Source organism: Sipha flava, unplaced genomic scaffold, assembly GCF_003268045.1.
Source record: "Sipha flava isolate LNK unplaced genomic scaffold, YSA_version1 124_pilon_pilon, whole genome shotgun sequence".
Classification (NCBI taxonomy): Eukaryota; Metazoa; Arthropoda; class Insecta; order Hemiptera; family Aphididae; genus Sipha; species Sipha flava.
The window spans coordinates 1,846,082-1,861,015 of record NW_020271750.1 but is presented as its reverse complement, the minus strand read 5'-3'; the positions used below and the strand labels follow the sequence as shown (position 1 = coordinate 1,861,015).

The 14,934-nt window shown below is 31.1% G+C and overlaps 1 protein-coding gene and 1 pseudogene across 1 annotated transcript; one reads left to right on the top strand and one right to left on the bottom strand.

Annotated features, from left to right (window-relative positions):
- Nucleotides 1-5,063: 5,063 nt before the first annotated feature.
- Nucleotides 5,064-6,583, bottom strand: LOC112694179 (annotated as a pseudogene).
- Nucleotides 6,584-7,258: 675 nt separating this feature from the next.
- LOC112694199 (glycoprotein 3-alpha-L-fucosyltransferase A-like) lies at nt 7,259-14,643 on the top strand. The gene is made up of 4 exons (XM_025569598.1): nt 7,259-7,795; nt 7,918-8,222; nt 13,133-13,563; nt 13,734-14,643. Exons 1-4 carry the CDS (start codon nt 7,420-7,422, stop codon nt 14,038-14,040), a joined length of 1,419 nt encoding a protein of 472 aa, XP_025425383.1. The 5' UTR covers nt 7,259-7,419; the 3' UTR covers nt 14,041-14,643.
- Nucleotides 14,644-14,934: the final 291 nt, after the last annotated feature.

The following is a 14,934-nucleotide window of genomic DNA, read 5'->3' as shown; positions in this document are numbered from 1 at the left end:
TATTTGTTTTCATAACGGTTTTAAAGTGTAACAATATGTCTACATAGGTACCTTTATCTAGGTTAGAAATAACTATAAAGTTACCAGAAACATCCTGATAAAGTTGGTTAGATGAAAAGAAAAAAACTACTAACAGACACCTACGGTAAAAGGTGGATGGAACCATCAAATAAATTACCTCCTGGCTACAACTTAGACTGGCCGGCATAGAAAACGTTGAATGTGTGTTAGTGTAGGACAGCCGAAAGGAATTTTAAGAAAATGGTGATATGGAGATCTATATGTAACATACATTTGATACATATGTAGACAAGAGCAGAAAATGTCACTTTATGCCCATTAGGACCAGGCCTATGTATACAAGAGGATCTCTTAATAAACAACCAAAATACGGTAAATACGGCTCAAAGAAAATATATAACCGATTTACACTATTATATACATTTTCATTAGTGTGTAATAGTGTATCATTTATATTTTACAATTTTTTATTTACTTACTGTTAATTTTTTTAATATCATTCTAGTTTGTTGCATAAATTACATTTTTTTTAATTTTAATTGTTTTATACAACATATATGCTGCAACAATACACATGGTTAGTCTAGAAATTTAAGCGTTTAATCGATATTAACTACTATTCAAAATTATACTTTAGACTTTTAGTGAGAACCTATCACTCGAAAATTTAATCACACAAAAAAATAAAATACTAATTATTGTTTCCGAAGACATTCCGCATAATCAAAAATACCACCATTGTTGAATTATCGATATTACCATGAGAGTGGTTTCATTTTTACACACGGAACGGTATTACACAAGCTAAGAATTTTTATGATATCAGATGTATTTGCTATTTTTTTTTTTATTTTTTTTTTTCATGTGAAGGCATTTAGAGGGGAAAAAAATATTAAACAATTTCTGTCAATATCGGATTTATAATAATATTTTTCGGATAAAAGTCTTAACATAAATATAAATTGTTATATTTTTATTTTTAAAAATGCTTAATTGATTGATAATTGTTGTTTTTTTGTTTTTATGACAGTTTGAACCGATGAACTTTGATAAAAATTAGATTTGTAAAAAATGTTTGATAATAAACATCCGAGTTGAGGTCATTACTACAAGCAAATTGTAAATATCATAATCTATATTGTTTTTGTAGTATCAATTGTCACATACGTGCTCAATTATGTTTCTAAAAAATAAGAGTATTTTAAATAATATATTTAGTGTTTGTAGTTGCATAATTTTAATTTACTCGTAAACTTTATGTTCAAAACGTGTGATTGTAAAAAAAAATTACCAAAATTAATTTATTACCTACACTGAAATATATTTTACCTAGCATCAGCGGTCTCGTTATAATGTTGCGTAAATAGGTTGAATTAAATATTTAAAAGAGTGATTTCATCGGTTAACATATCGTAACGTACATAATATGTGACAAATGTACATCGTAGGAACGTTGGGATCCTAACTAATGTGCTTCAGAATTTGACGGGTAGAAAAATTAATTGTTATCACGATTAATACGTGCCGCAACAAGGGAGTAAAGTGATTCCGAATCCAGTGTGAACATTCGTTTTGGATGACTTAATTAGTTGCAGGGTCAGTCCAAGCAAAAATAATACACTAGACAAAATCAAATTTTGTCACCTCCCCTCCCCCTATTTTTATGTGACATATCTAAATAAAAAAAATTTTTATTTTTTATTTTATGTATAATATTATATATAAAAAGACTTTAAAATTATTGCTAAAATTATTATTCAAAACCTATCACTAACGACTATCGGAAATCGCAGAAGTGATTGTGTGGTTATTTATACTTTTGGAATAATTGATAATGCACAGCGTGGACCATAATATACAGTAATATAATAACTTTAGACAGTATTATTTTAGTATATAGGTAAATAGTTTTCATGAATGAATTAATTCAAATATTTTTTTTATAAAACACCGATGGAACCGGTTGCATCCGAAAAAGGTCGATAGACAAAAACCGCACACTTTATCGGTCACTGTATAACAAAATACCCCTAACTTATAGTGGTTAAAACCGCATAATATTCTTAGTGTTAACTAACTGATAAGATAAGTTTATAAAATATACAGCAATAATCATGCTTAGAGTTGGCGGTATGTGAAATTTGCCCAACGATATTCGGTATGTGTTTACCTACCGGTTTTTATCGGTATACCGGTATGTCGGCATATATCAATAAATACCGTGTAGACGATAAATACCGCTCGTTCGGTAATTACCGGTCACTCGGTAATTATCATTCGCTCGATATTTATCGTTCGCACAGTAATTACCGCTCACTCAGCATATACTGCTTACTCGGAATATTCTGCTCGCTCTGTATATACTGCCCACTCGGTAAATGCGATTTAAACAATAAATAACTCTAATACCGTTTTTAAGCGACAAATTAATCGAATATATAATTTTAATATTATTTATGCTCCTAAGAATAAAAGCCCCCATTATGTGTCCAATTGTGTTTTCAGTGATTTATCTTATGATAATCAGATAATGTAATTTAAAATGAGCTGGTAGAGTTTGGTGCCCTACTCTCATTCTTTATAGTAGTTTTTTCATTCCTTAGCCGGTCTACATGAATAGTTCATAATAAATACTATAAAAGTATAAAATATAATGCCGTTTAATAAACGTTTGATTCATTTTGCGCTATCGACTATACTCTAAATGTATTTTTATTATACGCCATATGCCCTTGCGGCTTGCTGTGTAATTAGTGTATTAAATTGTCATATTTATTATTTTTGTCTTTCGATAATAATTACCAATCCACTGTAAATACCGTACGTTCGGTGTATATATCATGCATTAGAAATATATCTATAGTATATATTGAATATTCAGTAAATACCGATGAAACGGTAAATACCGAAAGATCGGTATACCGGTTAGTGTAAGATGCCAATACTTATAAATACTGGTAGGTCGAAATACCGGTGACTCACCGGTATACCAAAAATACCGCCAACTCTAATCATGCTAACTCGTTTTAATATTTCAATCACCACTTTGTGGTGATTTTTTATGTTTTTACATTTGTAATCACTTACAATCAATATTCATGCCAGCGGTTGAACTAATTTTCGGCGAGGAATAAAAATGTATGCAAGATACCCACCACCCACCCAAACTCCTAATCAATCTTAACAGCATTCAATAGTTACAATTAAATTTACCCGTTGTGGATCCTATGAAATTTTGTAAGGGCATCTGTTCCCCCCGTTGGCTCGGGTTAACTAACTTAGTGAAGTTAGTGCTAACTTTCTTTTCTGTTTTATTTTATCGTTGTAAAAACTACTTTTATTATTAAGATTGTGTTATACATTTATAATATAATCTAAATCTTCTCAATATTCTCTATTTGTTATGTAAAGATAATGTTTTATTCTTATTTTTTTTTTTTGTAAAACCTGTATTTATGTTTATATATATATATATATATATATATATATATATATATATATATATAGGAATTTATGACTCTACTCAATGAGACCAATGTAGTGGCCACACTCAAAATCCAGAGATTAAAGTGGGCCGGACATGTATGAAAGGCCGAAGGCCGAATAATACGGAACATGACGAAGTGAAAATCTAATAAAAGTTGACTCAGGGGAAGGCCAAGTGAACGTTGGAAAGACTGAGATAAAGAAAATCTTAGTGGTCTGAGTGTATTGAATGGAGAAAAAATAGCATAAAATTGAGTCGCACGAAGGAGAATTTAGTTTGCTATAATTTATTTTTTTAATTGTAGTGGGATTTAAAGAGTTACATTTAGTTATAATTATTTATCAAAGAATCGATATAAGTTAAAATAGAAGTACCCCATAGTGATCAGTAGGGAACGGATTTATATATAATAAAAATACATAAATATGTACATATGTATGTAAGTATAATTTATAAAATATGTACTAAAACCATCCAAATATGTAGGAAAAAAATTGAATTAAAAAAAAAAAAAATTATAATTATCAAATTATCAAAATGATTTGTTGCATTGAATTATTACAATATATTTTAAATTATCAAATATTAAATGTCGCCTATTAGATCTGAAAATATTTTTAAAACGGTTAAATGATCGTTCCACATCAACCTACGTCGGTTGATTAAAGCATATTTGAAAGGCATAATATTAAAAGGCGATAATTCCAAATTTTTAGAAGGGTGTCTGCCACTCATTATGTCATTGATTGATTTAAAATAAATATGGCCTGAAATTTTTTTCGGTAAAAATAGGAATTTTCTTTTTTACTACTTCTCCTATTGGTCCGTTTACGAGTTTTCATTTTGCAATCCTTGATTCGACAATTTGCATACTTTCATTCAAGGACATATTTTTGTTTCTAATTTTGTAAATGTATGTGCAATAAAACTAAAATTCACTGAGATGAAAATTAAATTAGTTTTCAATGTTTCATTTTGCATAATATTTTGAGCTTTTCTAATAGATAGAAATTCTGGAAAAAAATTTGAAATAATTTCTTGTATTTTTGTACGAAGAAGACGTATGAATGATGAAATAATAAAATATGTTTAAAAATATTTACAAATTAGTGAAATATGTAAAAATATGTAATTATACCAAAATATGTAAAAATATGTAAAATAAAAGTAGCATCATATTAATAGGAATGATTTAAATCATGAACATTTCTTATCAAATTTTAAATATCTCGTTTTAATAAAAATATGTATTTACATATAAATCCGTTCCCTAGTGATCAGTAATATCAATACGTATAATATAACTAGAAATAAAATTAATGCCTATATTTTTTAAAAATATGTGATCAATATTACTATTAGAACCATTCTGGCTTCTAGTTATACCATTTATACCAGAGAAAAAATATATTTACTCATTATGTTGAGATAATTAGTTATAATAGAATTATTCGACAAAATATTAATGTCAATATCTCCACGTATATAATGTAACTCACTATTGTTATTTATATTAAGGAAAGATTCAAGGGAATCTAAAAATAAATCAACAATGTAACTTGGTGATCTGTATATTCCATTAACCCGGTAGTTAATATTATTGAATGAGATGGTAATATCTCATGAATTACAATATTTAATTACATTATAGTTTATATAGTCTATAAATCAAGAGGTTAACACCAGATATGCAGCTATTAAATTTTCCTTAGATTGACTCTCAAAAACTAGTTGCCAAAAAGTTAGGTCCGTTAAATTAGCACCACCATATTCAAAATTTAAAAAAAAAATATACCAACAATTGTTATTTCATTTGTACACATTTGTAATCCTGATATAAACATTTGTACATCCCCCCCAAATGCCCCAAAAAACCAAATTTTCTCGGTGGTGCTAATGTAACGTTACATCAACACCCCACTTTTTGTACAGTAGACTTATGGCTTCCAAAATGGTACCAATGATTGTTATTTCGCTTGTACACATTTGTAATCCTGATATAAACATTTGTACACCTCCCCAAATGCCCCAAAAAACCAAATTTCCGCGGTGGTGCTAATGTAATGTTACATCAGCACCCCACTTTTTGTACAAGTAGACTTATGGCCTCCAAAATGGTACCAACGATTTGAAAATACATTTATTTTATAAATAATTTTGTACTTAAATTATTATAAAGTATAAACTAAAAATTCTACATCTGTTTTAACTGATGTTTTTGACGGTTCGACTTTGAGCTTCGTGTCATCGTATGTTTCCCATTAACCATTTTCTCTTAGTGTGCTAGCTGTGTAATGTCCAGTACTTGAACGAAGACCACTTCTTTCTCCACCGAAAAAATTGATTACACCTCTGAGATGGTATATTTTGTTATTTACCTTTAACAACTTTTCAATATCATCTAATTTTTTCATATTTAGTTGTGCAAAGTTTTGTTTTATCAAATCCATTTGTACATGTTCAATGTTTCCGGTACTCGTTGATGCTTCTAATCCTACAAAAAAAAAAAAAAAATTATCATAATTTATTTTATTTTAGGTTATAATATAATAAATAATATTATTTACCTAAAGGTACATAATGATGCCTCTATGAATAACGGTAGTAAACAACAAATCGACTAAAGATCTCTGAAGCTTCTGAAAATAAACATTTTAATAAAATACTTTCCCTACGAATTTCTTACTCGTGGGAAAATAAATATTTTGCTGCAGTTATTCAAAGCTTAGATTCTTATAAAAAAATATTTCAGCTAATTACATATTGCTTTTTTTTTCTATAATAACATATGCTGATCAACGTGTTCATCATTTGTTGAGTAACCGTGTTTTCTGTTTCGTTCACTTATAGTCATGACATGTTGCCGATCGTTATGGGACCGAGTCGCAGCGATTACGAGTTGGTGGCGCCGAAGAACTCGTTCATACACGTGGACGACTTCGATTCGCCGAAGCTACTGGCCGAGTACCTGGATAAGCTCGACGAGGACGACGAGCTGTACAACGAGTACTTCCGGTGGAAGGGCACGGGCACGGTGATCAGCGAAACTAGATAGTACTGTCGGCTGTGCGCCATGCTCCATGACGAAAAACGTTCACCCAAGTACTACGAAGACATCAAAAAATGGTGGAATGGTTCTGGGGTGTGCATACGTTGACACGGAAACGTAGCTGTGTCCGGAATAACTACACCGAAGAAGTGGTGTGACACAGTATATGTAGTAGAGGGTCTATTCGGTTGAAATATTTATTTGTTGAGTGGTTATGAACAATACTAATAATAATAACGATGTAACTGCTGTTTAAACCGTTATTTGTTGTTACCTTGTTGAAACCTGAAACCCTGTTAATAATGCAACACAATCGGTTAATAACCCCTATCAATAGATAAGATGGTTCCAGAATAAAAAAAATAGTTGTAAACCTTTACGGGGAGGGGTGGCAAGAAGTGTTACAAAGATCAGTTTCCCATTTAAACTGCTTAAAATAATAATAAATACGTTTGTATTTTAAGATTTCCGTATTAATTAAGAGTACATTGAATACAAAGATTGTATTTCGTAGATTTGTACCGAATCCAATGCAATTCGAATCGAGCTATACATATTATAGTTGCCCGTCGTTCTAATACAAGTCGAAAAATGTCCGTTAATGTTAATATTTTTATTGATAACGCCATCGTAATATATTATCAATCACCAGTATAAGAGATGTTAAATCATATTTATTTAATTTGAAAGTCATTTCAATTACTATTAAATAAATGCTATTTAGTCATATTTTATCTGTAATGCCTATAGTGGCCTAAATAAGATAAGAAGCTACTCTCAACATACGGAACTACCTATAGGTATAATACCGTATAACCGTATAATATAGTATGCTAACCGCTATGCGTTGTATGCGCGTGGTATGCAATCAGTTTTTTTAGGGAATTTAACTCTGGTGTCTGTTCGTGTTAATATTTTAACAGTTTTTATATTTCATAAAAACTCGCATCATAAACGGTCTTATCAATTTCGGAACATTTACGTTTCTCTCTCTCTTTTTTTATTTTTATTATTTTCATATGATTTGATCGACCATTCAAATCGTATAGCGCATTACGAGCGTACCAAACAGTGCAGTTCGACACACCGATCTATAGCTGTTGTCCAGATCATTGATGACCGTTCGAAAGAGATAATCGAAATGGAGAGGAAATATTATTTAATCGTAATCATGAACATAATTATATTTTTGATCATCGCGATCGTACTGCTCGTCGAAGCATATTCTTCAAAGACACGTAAGTTTTATAGTATATGTTTTTGTTTTCATGATTTTTGAAGTCTGATTTTAATTGCTCCCATTCCCACTTTCGGTTCTGCTGCTACAACGATTGATGTCTTAACCGAAATGTTGAAATAGATAACAAACACGTGATACCTAGATCGGTGTGGCCAGAAGACTTGCCCGATGGCGACAGGATCAGAGAGCAAATGTTCTACATACCATTCGGCTACCGACATGAGAAGGCGCCAATCAAACGGATTTTAATATACAACCATCTTAACAGCGATTTGAATAGGCCCAAACTCGAACAAGAAGAGTTCGCTGGATGTCCGGTCAGCCGGTGTTCGTTGACCGTAAATACGTCTTACGGTCCAGAAGTCGATGCAGTGCTTTTTAAACACGCTTACACGCGTCCGGAGTTCAAAAGGCCACCACATCAAGTAAACCACCGTTAATAAATGTTACGATTCCGATGTTGTTTTGTTAAGAATAAATTGAAAGTAAAGAACAATAAATCGTTCGTGTCGACGAAACGGCGAGTAAATAATACGTGTCAACAATTTACAGAATATTGTATCAAACGCGTGTATACACGTATACTACTGAAATGGTGGAATCGTATTTACGGTTTAGTTCCGTTGCAGTCAATTCGGACTGTAAGTGAAAGCTAAGTTAATTAATTTCAATTCCACTCAGATTCGGCTAGGCACGTAGTCAGAAAATATTCACTAGGTGGGCCCCCTCCTTCCCGACTTTTTATATTATAAAAAGGTAGTTATCAGCGTATCGTTTCTACAAATAAATAAGTATATAACCTAAAAATACCATGTTTTATCATTTTGCTCATATCTTTGTAGTTTTAGTTTTTTTTTAGCGCATTCGCTGAGAGGTGCCATTTTAAAATTAATTGAAATATTAAATATATAAGAAAAAATGTATAAATACTATAAATTGTACAAATATTAACGACGTTAGCATAAGTGCGGCGTGCGCTGAATGTGAAAGTGCTAACCAGCGACCATAAAACGCGATTCACACTGGTAAGACATGACACGACACGACACGACAAGACATTCGAGCAAAGAATGTTTTGTCGGTCTGTCGGTGCCTGTCGAAATCAATTTAGTTGAAATATACATATTTTTATGTACTCATAATTATTATATAATTATTATTTTATTACGCGTACATTATAATTTATATTTATTTATATTTATATTTTTTATTAATAATTGAGTACCTATATAATAATTTGTTGAGAAATTTCAGAGTGAATTGCGTATAAACTCGTCGTCGAACGCTTGATTTATATATATATAAAGATTATATAATATTATACAATGATATTATAATTATTATAGACGTAGTACATAGATACAGTATTTATATAATATTACGTGTCGTACAGTACTACTGTCGTTGCCGTCTTGCCGATGTCGGTCATATGTGTAATGGACAGATTTTTGTCGTGTCGTGTCGTACCAGTGTGAATCGCGCTTAATGTAATTCTATATTTTTATATGAATCAATATAATGACTAGGACCCAGAATTGTATGCATTAGCATATTTTTATATGTTAAACAAAAAAGTAGCTAGGTAAGACAGTAATTTGAATCTTAATCTAATATGTTGGTATGCGAAATTAAATTTGACATATTTTTGCATATTTGGAACATTTCAAATTATTATGCATACTTTAGCATTTTCTTGAAATATAATGCATGTATAAAAATATATTACGAAGTTATTAATATTATTATTTATTACTTAGCGCATGTACATCGTAAATTCCGTGAATCGTGCAGTTATATAATTTGATTTTTGTGTTATAATAAGATATAAAGATTGCTAAAAGTACCATTACGATAGTAACTCTCCACGTAACTTAAAAATATTATAAAAATTCGCTTAATTTGTTTAAATTGATTTTCGTTTGTGACTTTTTGTTTAGATGAGTGAGTGTTCAAAATACAATTTAATTTCAATACAACATACATTTTCATACAGCTTAATAAAATATATAAAATACAGTTAATATATTTTAAAGTATATTTTTTGTTAAATATTTATTATTTAATGGATTGTATGCATTTTAAAATTAAATAAATTTAATAAATAATAAACATACATTTTTGTTTGCATATTTTTGTATATTTTGAGTGCATATTTAAATGATAAGTTATCATTTCAATAAATATATGTAATTACATATAAATCCACGCCCTAGTAATTACATATATTTATTGAATGTGAATTTCTCAATTCTAATCAAAAATAAGCACGTTTCATAAAACCCTGAATAATATAAGACCTTTTTTATTTTACATATTTTCAGACATTTTGATATAAATACATATTTTTAAATATTTTATTAATATTTACATATTTTGTAAATATTTCACATTTTCATACCATTTCAATACAGTATTTATTTAATTTACAATTATTATATTGGAATTAAATGAAAGAAAATATTTCAAATCTTGATTCAGATATTGTAATTGCTATTACTTCTGATATTATGTAAATTAATAACTTGCAAAATAATTTAGCATATATTTCCAAACGATTTTTTTTCTTGGTTAAAATAATAAAATATTAGAAACATTAAATCTAACAATAGTTGAAAGTCTTGCGATAGTGGAAAATGCAGAAATTCAATGAAATTAAGTTCAAGGAGAATCCGGAGTTATAATAAAAATTAATTAAACTTCGTACTGGATAATACGTTGGTTTACAAAAAAATTTAAATTATTAGATATAATCTTATTAATATAAATAAAAATATGTCAAATTATATTGAAGTAACACCATCCGATATATTTGGTATGAAATATGCCCTATTAACCTCGGTTGACATTGAATACAGCTTCAACCGCTACGAGTTCACTATGAAATCTAACCGCCGTACATTAAAATTTGAAAATTTTTAAACGTACGTCTTACTCAAATATTCCGAAGAAGACAACAATGAAAAAGATTAAATGAATAATTAATAATTAAAAATGAATGGAAAATACCAGTTTTTTTGTTAAATATTTTACGTTTTTTAATACATATTTTAGCGAAAATAAGATCATAAATATTTACATATTTTGACTTTTTTATTACATAAAAATCCGCGCCCTAATGATAAACATCGCATAAATGCATGCATATTTCGTACGTTTTTAGTGCATATAATTCCGGGCCCTAATAATGATAGTACCCTCGCTCAAAGTATTTTAAAAATAGACATACAAGTATACAGTAGTCACTGACTAGATAAGATAAGAACAATGTGACATTGTAGTATAGTACCGGTATTTTGCTATAAATAACAATTATTTCCTAATCGATGGCTTAAATTTAGTTACAAGTTACATTACTTAGATTATAATTAAAACCCGATGTATTTGGTTTAATTTGCGTCATATTTAGGTAATATTAAAAATTTAGTAAAAATTAAAAGCCAATATTTAATAATGGGCCCCTCTGAACACTAGGTGGTCCAGCCTAAGGCCGGACACATATTAGGATGGGCCAGGCACACCCTGGCCCTCCCTTAGCTACGTGCTTGGGTTCGGTTGAGAACTGATTAAACATGATGTAATGTCTACTCGTCACAGAACTCAATATATTTTATTTATTATTATTATTTTTTTTTTTAATCACACTTTTTTACCCCGCGCAAACAAACGATAAACCTAAAAACCGTCCTCATGAACAAGAAGTTGTATAAAATATATTTACCCAATAACAGAAATACAGAAAACGTAAAAATATTAAATTCAAACTACAAGATGAAGAATATAATTTTTCAAAAATAACTTATCTATCGATTACAGCTATTTGTTTATTTTATTTATCATTTGTTTCATACTCGAATACAATCAGATGGTAACCGTTCTTAAACACGAGTGCTAAATCAGAATATTATCTCATTTTTACCGAAAGTAATGCTGTTCAACTATTCCTATTTTTTATTTGACAAATTAATATTTTTATCAAATCAATATTTTTTATCGTGTTCGCCATTCGCGTACGGTATCCGAAGTTCAGGATTTCATGGTTCTAACATCACAATTAATAAGCCACCGTTTATCGACACTGTTCATATGTCTTATGTAGGAGAAATACAATAGGTAATGATGTAAAAGTACGTAAAGAGGTTTTTGCTAACACATCGAAACGTGAACATGTTACGTAACTGATTAGTATGACGATAAAGAGCGCAACACAGTATACAAAGCGGACGATAATAGCGCAAGTCAATGTATTGTTATTATTTTATTTTACATACTTTTCATGTACTTAGTTTCTAAGACATACCACGATTTTCCAACATCATATTATAAATGTATTCTAGATATCTTTGAGTTGTGATCAGGGGTAGCTCTGGTGAGGGGACCCTAGGGGCCGCGGCCTCCTCCAAGCCCGTACCGTATTTATAAAAAAAATTATATTGTTAACAAAAAATGCATATTATAATATGGACTATATATATTATATATATATAATTACGACACGCGCAAGTATATAGATAGAGCCATAGAGGTATGACAGTTGAAAGGAGTTTCTCCACACTTCGGAGACTAAAAACCTGGCTTCGTTCAAGGATGACTGAAGATAGACTATCAGTATTATGTCTAATTAATGTATATCATAAAGTGGATATTCTAGTTCAAATAGATCACATTATTGATATTTTTGATAATTTTAAAAATAGACGACTTGAATTTGTGTTGTAAAAATTGTTGTTTTCTTTTTGTTATAAGATTTTGTAAAATTATAACTTGGCTCCCCCCTAACCAAGGCTCTGGTGCCGTCCCTGGTTGTGGTTATTATTATAAAGATTGGGCAAATATTTCAATTGTTTTCTATTCGTTGAGCGAATTTAATCTAGAAAAATGTGAGTTCAGTTTAAAGTTAAAAGTTACTTCTCTTTTATATCAATTGAAAATATTAATATTATATAAAGCTGTATTTATGTGCATTATTTCGATCCTTCTTGAAGTACCGGAATAGTGCATTCAACACTTCTACGATAATTATAATTCCTATTATTTTTATTAAAAACTAGTACACTATTCTATTTTAATCTCCGACAATTAAACTAGGATAACAAATAATATAACAAGATTAGAATTAATTGATTAATAGTGGCTGCGTATCACGGAAAACAGTTTAACTCGTTAATGATCAATCCTTCATCGTTATAACATTAGTATTCGACCTGCGATAGAGCATCTCCATATTGGCTTAACTAGGATCACGCTATAAAAGGCGTTTCGAGGCCGTGGTTGGTGGTCGGAGGGAGGGCATTATGATATCGTAACATTTGATTCCTTTATTTTTTTTTTTCTATAGATATGGATCCTATCGCACTCCGAATCTCCTTTCGGCACGGACGTGTTGAGCGACGCGGACGCGTTCAACTGGACCTCCACGTACCGCAGGGACAGCGACTTGCCGCAGCCTTACGGGTACTTTTGGCAGGACGCGCGAACGGAGCTCAGACCGCGGATGGCCCAAACGAATCATGCGGCGAACAAGACCAAGCTGGTCGCGTGGTTCGTCTCCAACTGCGCCGCGCACAGCAACCGCACGGCCTACGCGGATGAGCTCGCCAAGCACGTGCCGATCGACGTGTACGGCGACTGTGGTCCGCTGAAATGTCCCCGGTCCGCGCAGGACCAATGCTTCCGGATGCTGGAAGACGATTACAAATTCTACTTGGCGTTCGAGAACGCGCGCTGCCGGCACTACATTACCGAGAAGTTTTTCGAGAACGCGCTTAGGTGAATGCACGAAAAAAATTCCTAGGTCTATTTTTAAATTCGTTAAGGATATCCGACTGGAGAAGGGCCGTTTTAGGGAACTCTCACCGAGCTCCTTGTTTCCCTTTGTGTCAATAGTATGTTTAAAACGCGCATCGACGTAATGGAAAAATATATTGTTGTTCGAACAGACACAACGTGGTGCCGATCGTCATGGGACCGAGTCGCAGCGATTACGAGTTGGTGGCGCCGAAGCGTTCGTTCATACACGTGGACGACTTCAAATCGCCGAAGCTGTTGGCCGAATACTTGAAGGTTCTCCACGATAACGACGGTCTGTACAACGAGTACTTCGAATGGAAGGCCACGGGAACGATAGTCACCGACACCAAGTATTACTGTCGACTGTGCGCGATGCTCCACGACGAGCGACATTCGCCCAAGCACTACGGAAACATCAACGAATGGTGGATGGGCCCTGGGGTGTGCGAACGTTGACGTTAAAGTTATCTGTCGGTTCTTAACGATTTGTTATTATTTATTTTATATATTTTTTAACGTTTACTCTAGGCTTTCCCGTGAAGATTTACCGATCGTAGGAATACTTCCTATGATCTGATTTGAACATACCATCTATTTCTCCGATTATATTTCAAACGTATGTCTAATAATTGGGAATTTTTTAAAGGAATCGAAATCGATAGTCCAAATATTATCAATATAAATGTAAGAGGATTCGTTAAGACAACAGTAAATCCTCATGGGACACTTGGTACATAGGTATCTGAGATAGGTTCTAGCCGCTTGAATAATTATAATTATATTGAATAATTATAAACGTTAATAAATAATAATAAATCATTCGTGTGGCTTGTAGGTATAATTAATTTTAATGAATCGTTAAAATTTTGTTCGTCTGTTGTTCTGTTGAAATAAAATAAAATCACTCTGACGAATACGCGTAAACGGTGCGTTTGATTTCCAATTTTTAATACAGTTAATGCAGGACACGTTTCAGAACGGATTACTATTGATGGATATTATTGTAACTATAATTGTAATTTAAACGGGCTAAAATCCAATAAATGTTGTGTACATACATGTAATTATGATGAATACATAATAAAAAAATAAAATAAAATAAAAATATAATATTATCAAGTTATAAAATGGGTTTTAATTGACAGTGTTATGATTTTTCTCACGACACAAGATTAAAAACGCTATAACTGCATACTCCTATGATACATATTATGTACTATTTTATAATTATTGTCTTTATTAAGATTTCAATTTAGTATTGAAAATCAAACTTTTTTATTTATGAAAGCAAATTAAATTTAATAATATTACTTTTGATATTATTTTATTTTTTTATAGCTAACCAAATAA

What these genes read in the sequence shown, in the direction of transcription:
- LOC112694199 (XM_025569598.1), top strand. Translation starts at nt 7,420, where the DNA reads ATGCAATCAGTTTTTTTAGGGAATTTAACTCTGGTGTCTGTTCGTGTT. An exon ending in AGCATATTCTTCAAAGACAC is followed by an intron (nt 7,796 to 7,917) that starts GTAAGTTTTATA and finishes ATGTTGAAATAG; the next exon opens with ATAACAAACACGTGATACCT. An exon ending in TTTTTCGAGAACGCGCTTAG is followed by an intron (nt 13,564 to 13,733) that starts GTGAATGCACGA and finishes TTGTTCGAACAG; the next exon opens with ACACAACGTGGTGCCGATCG.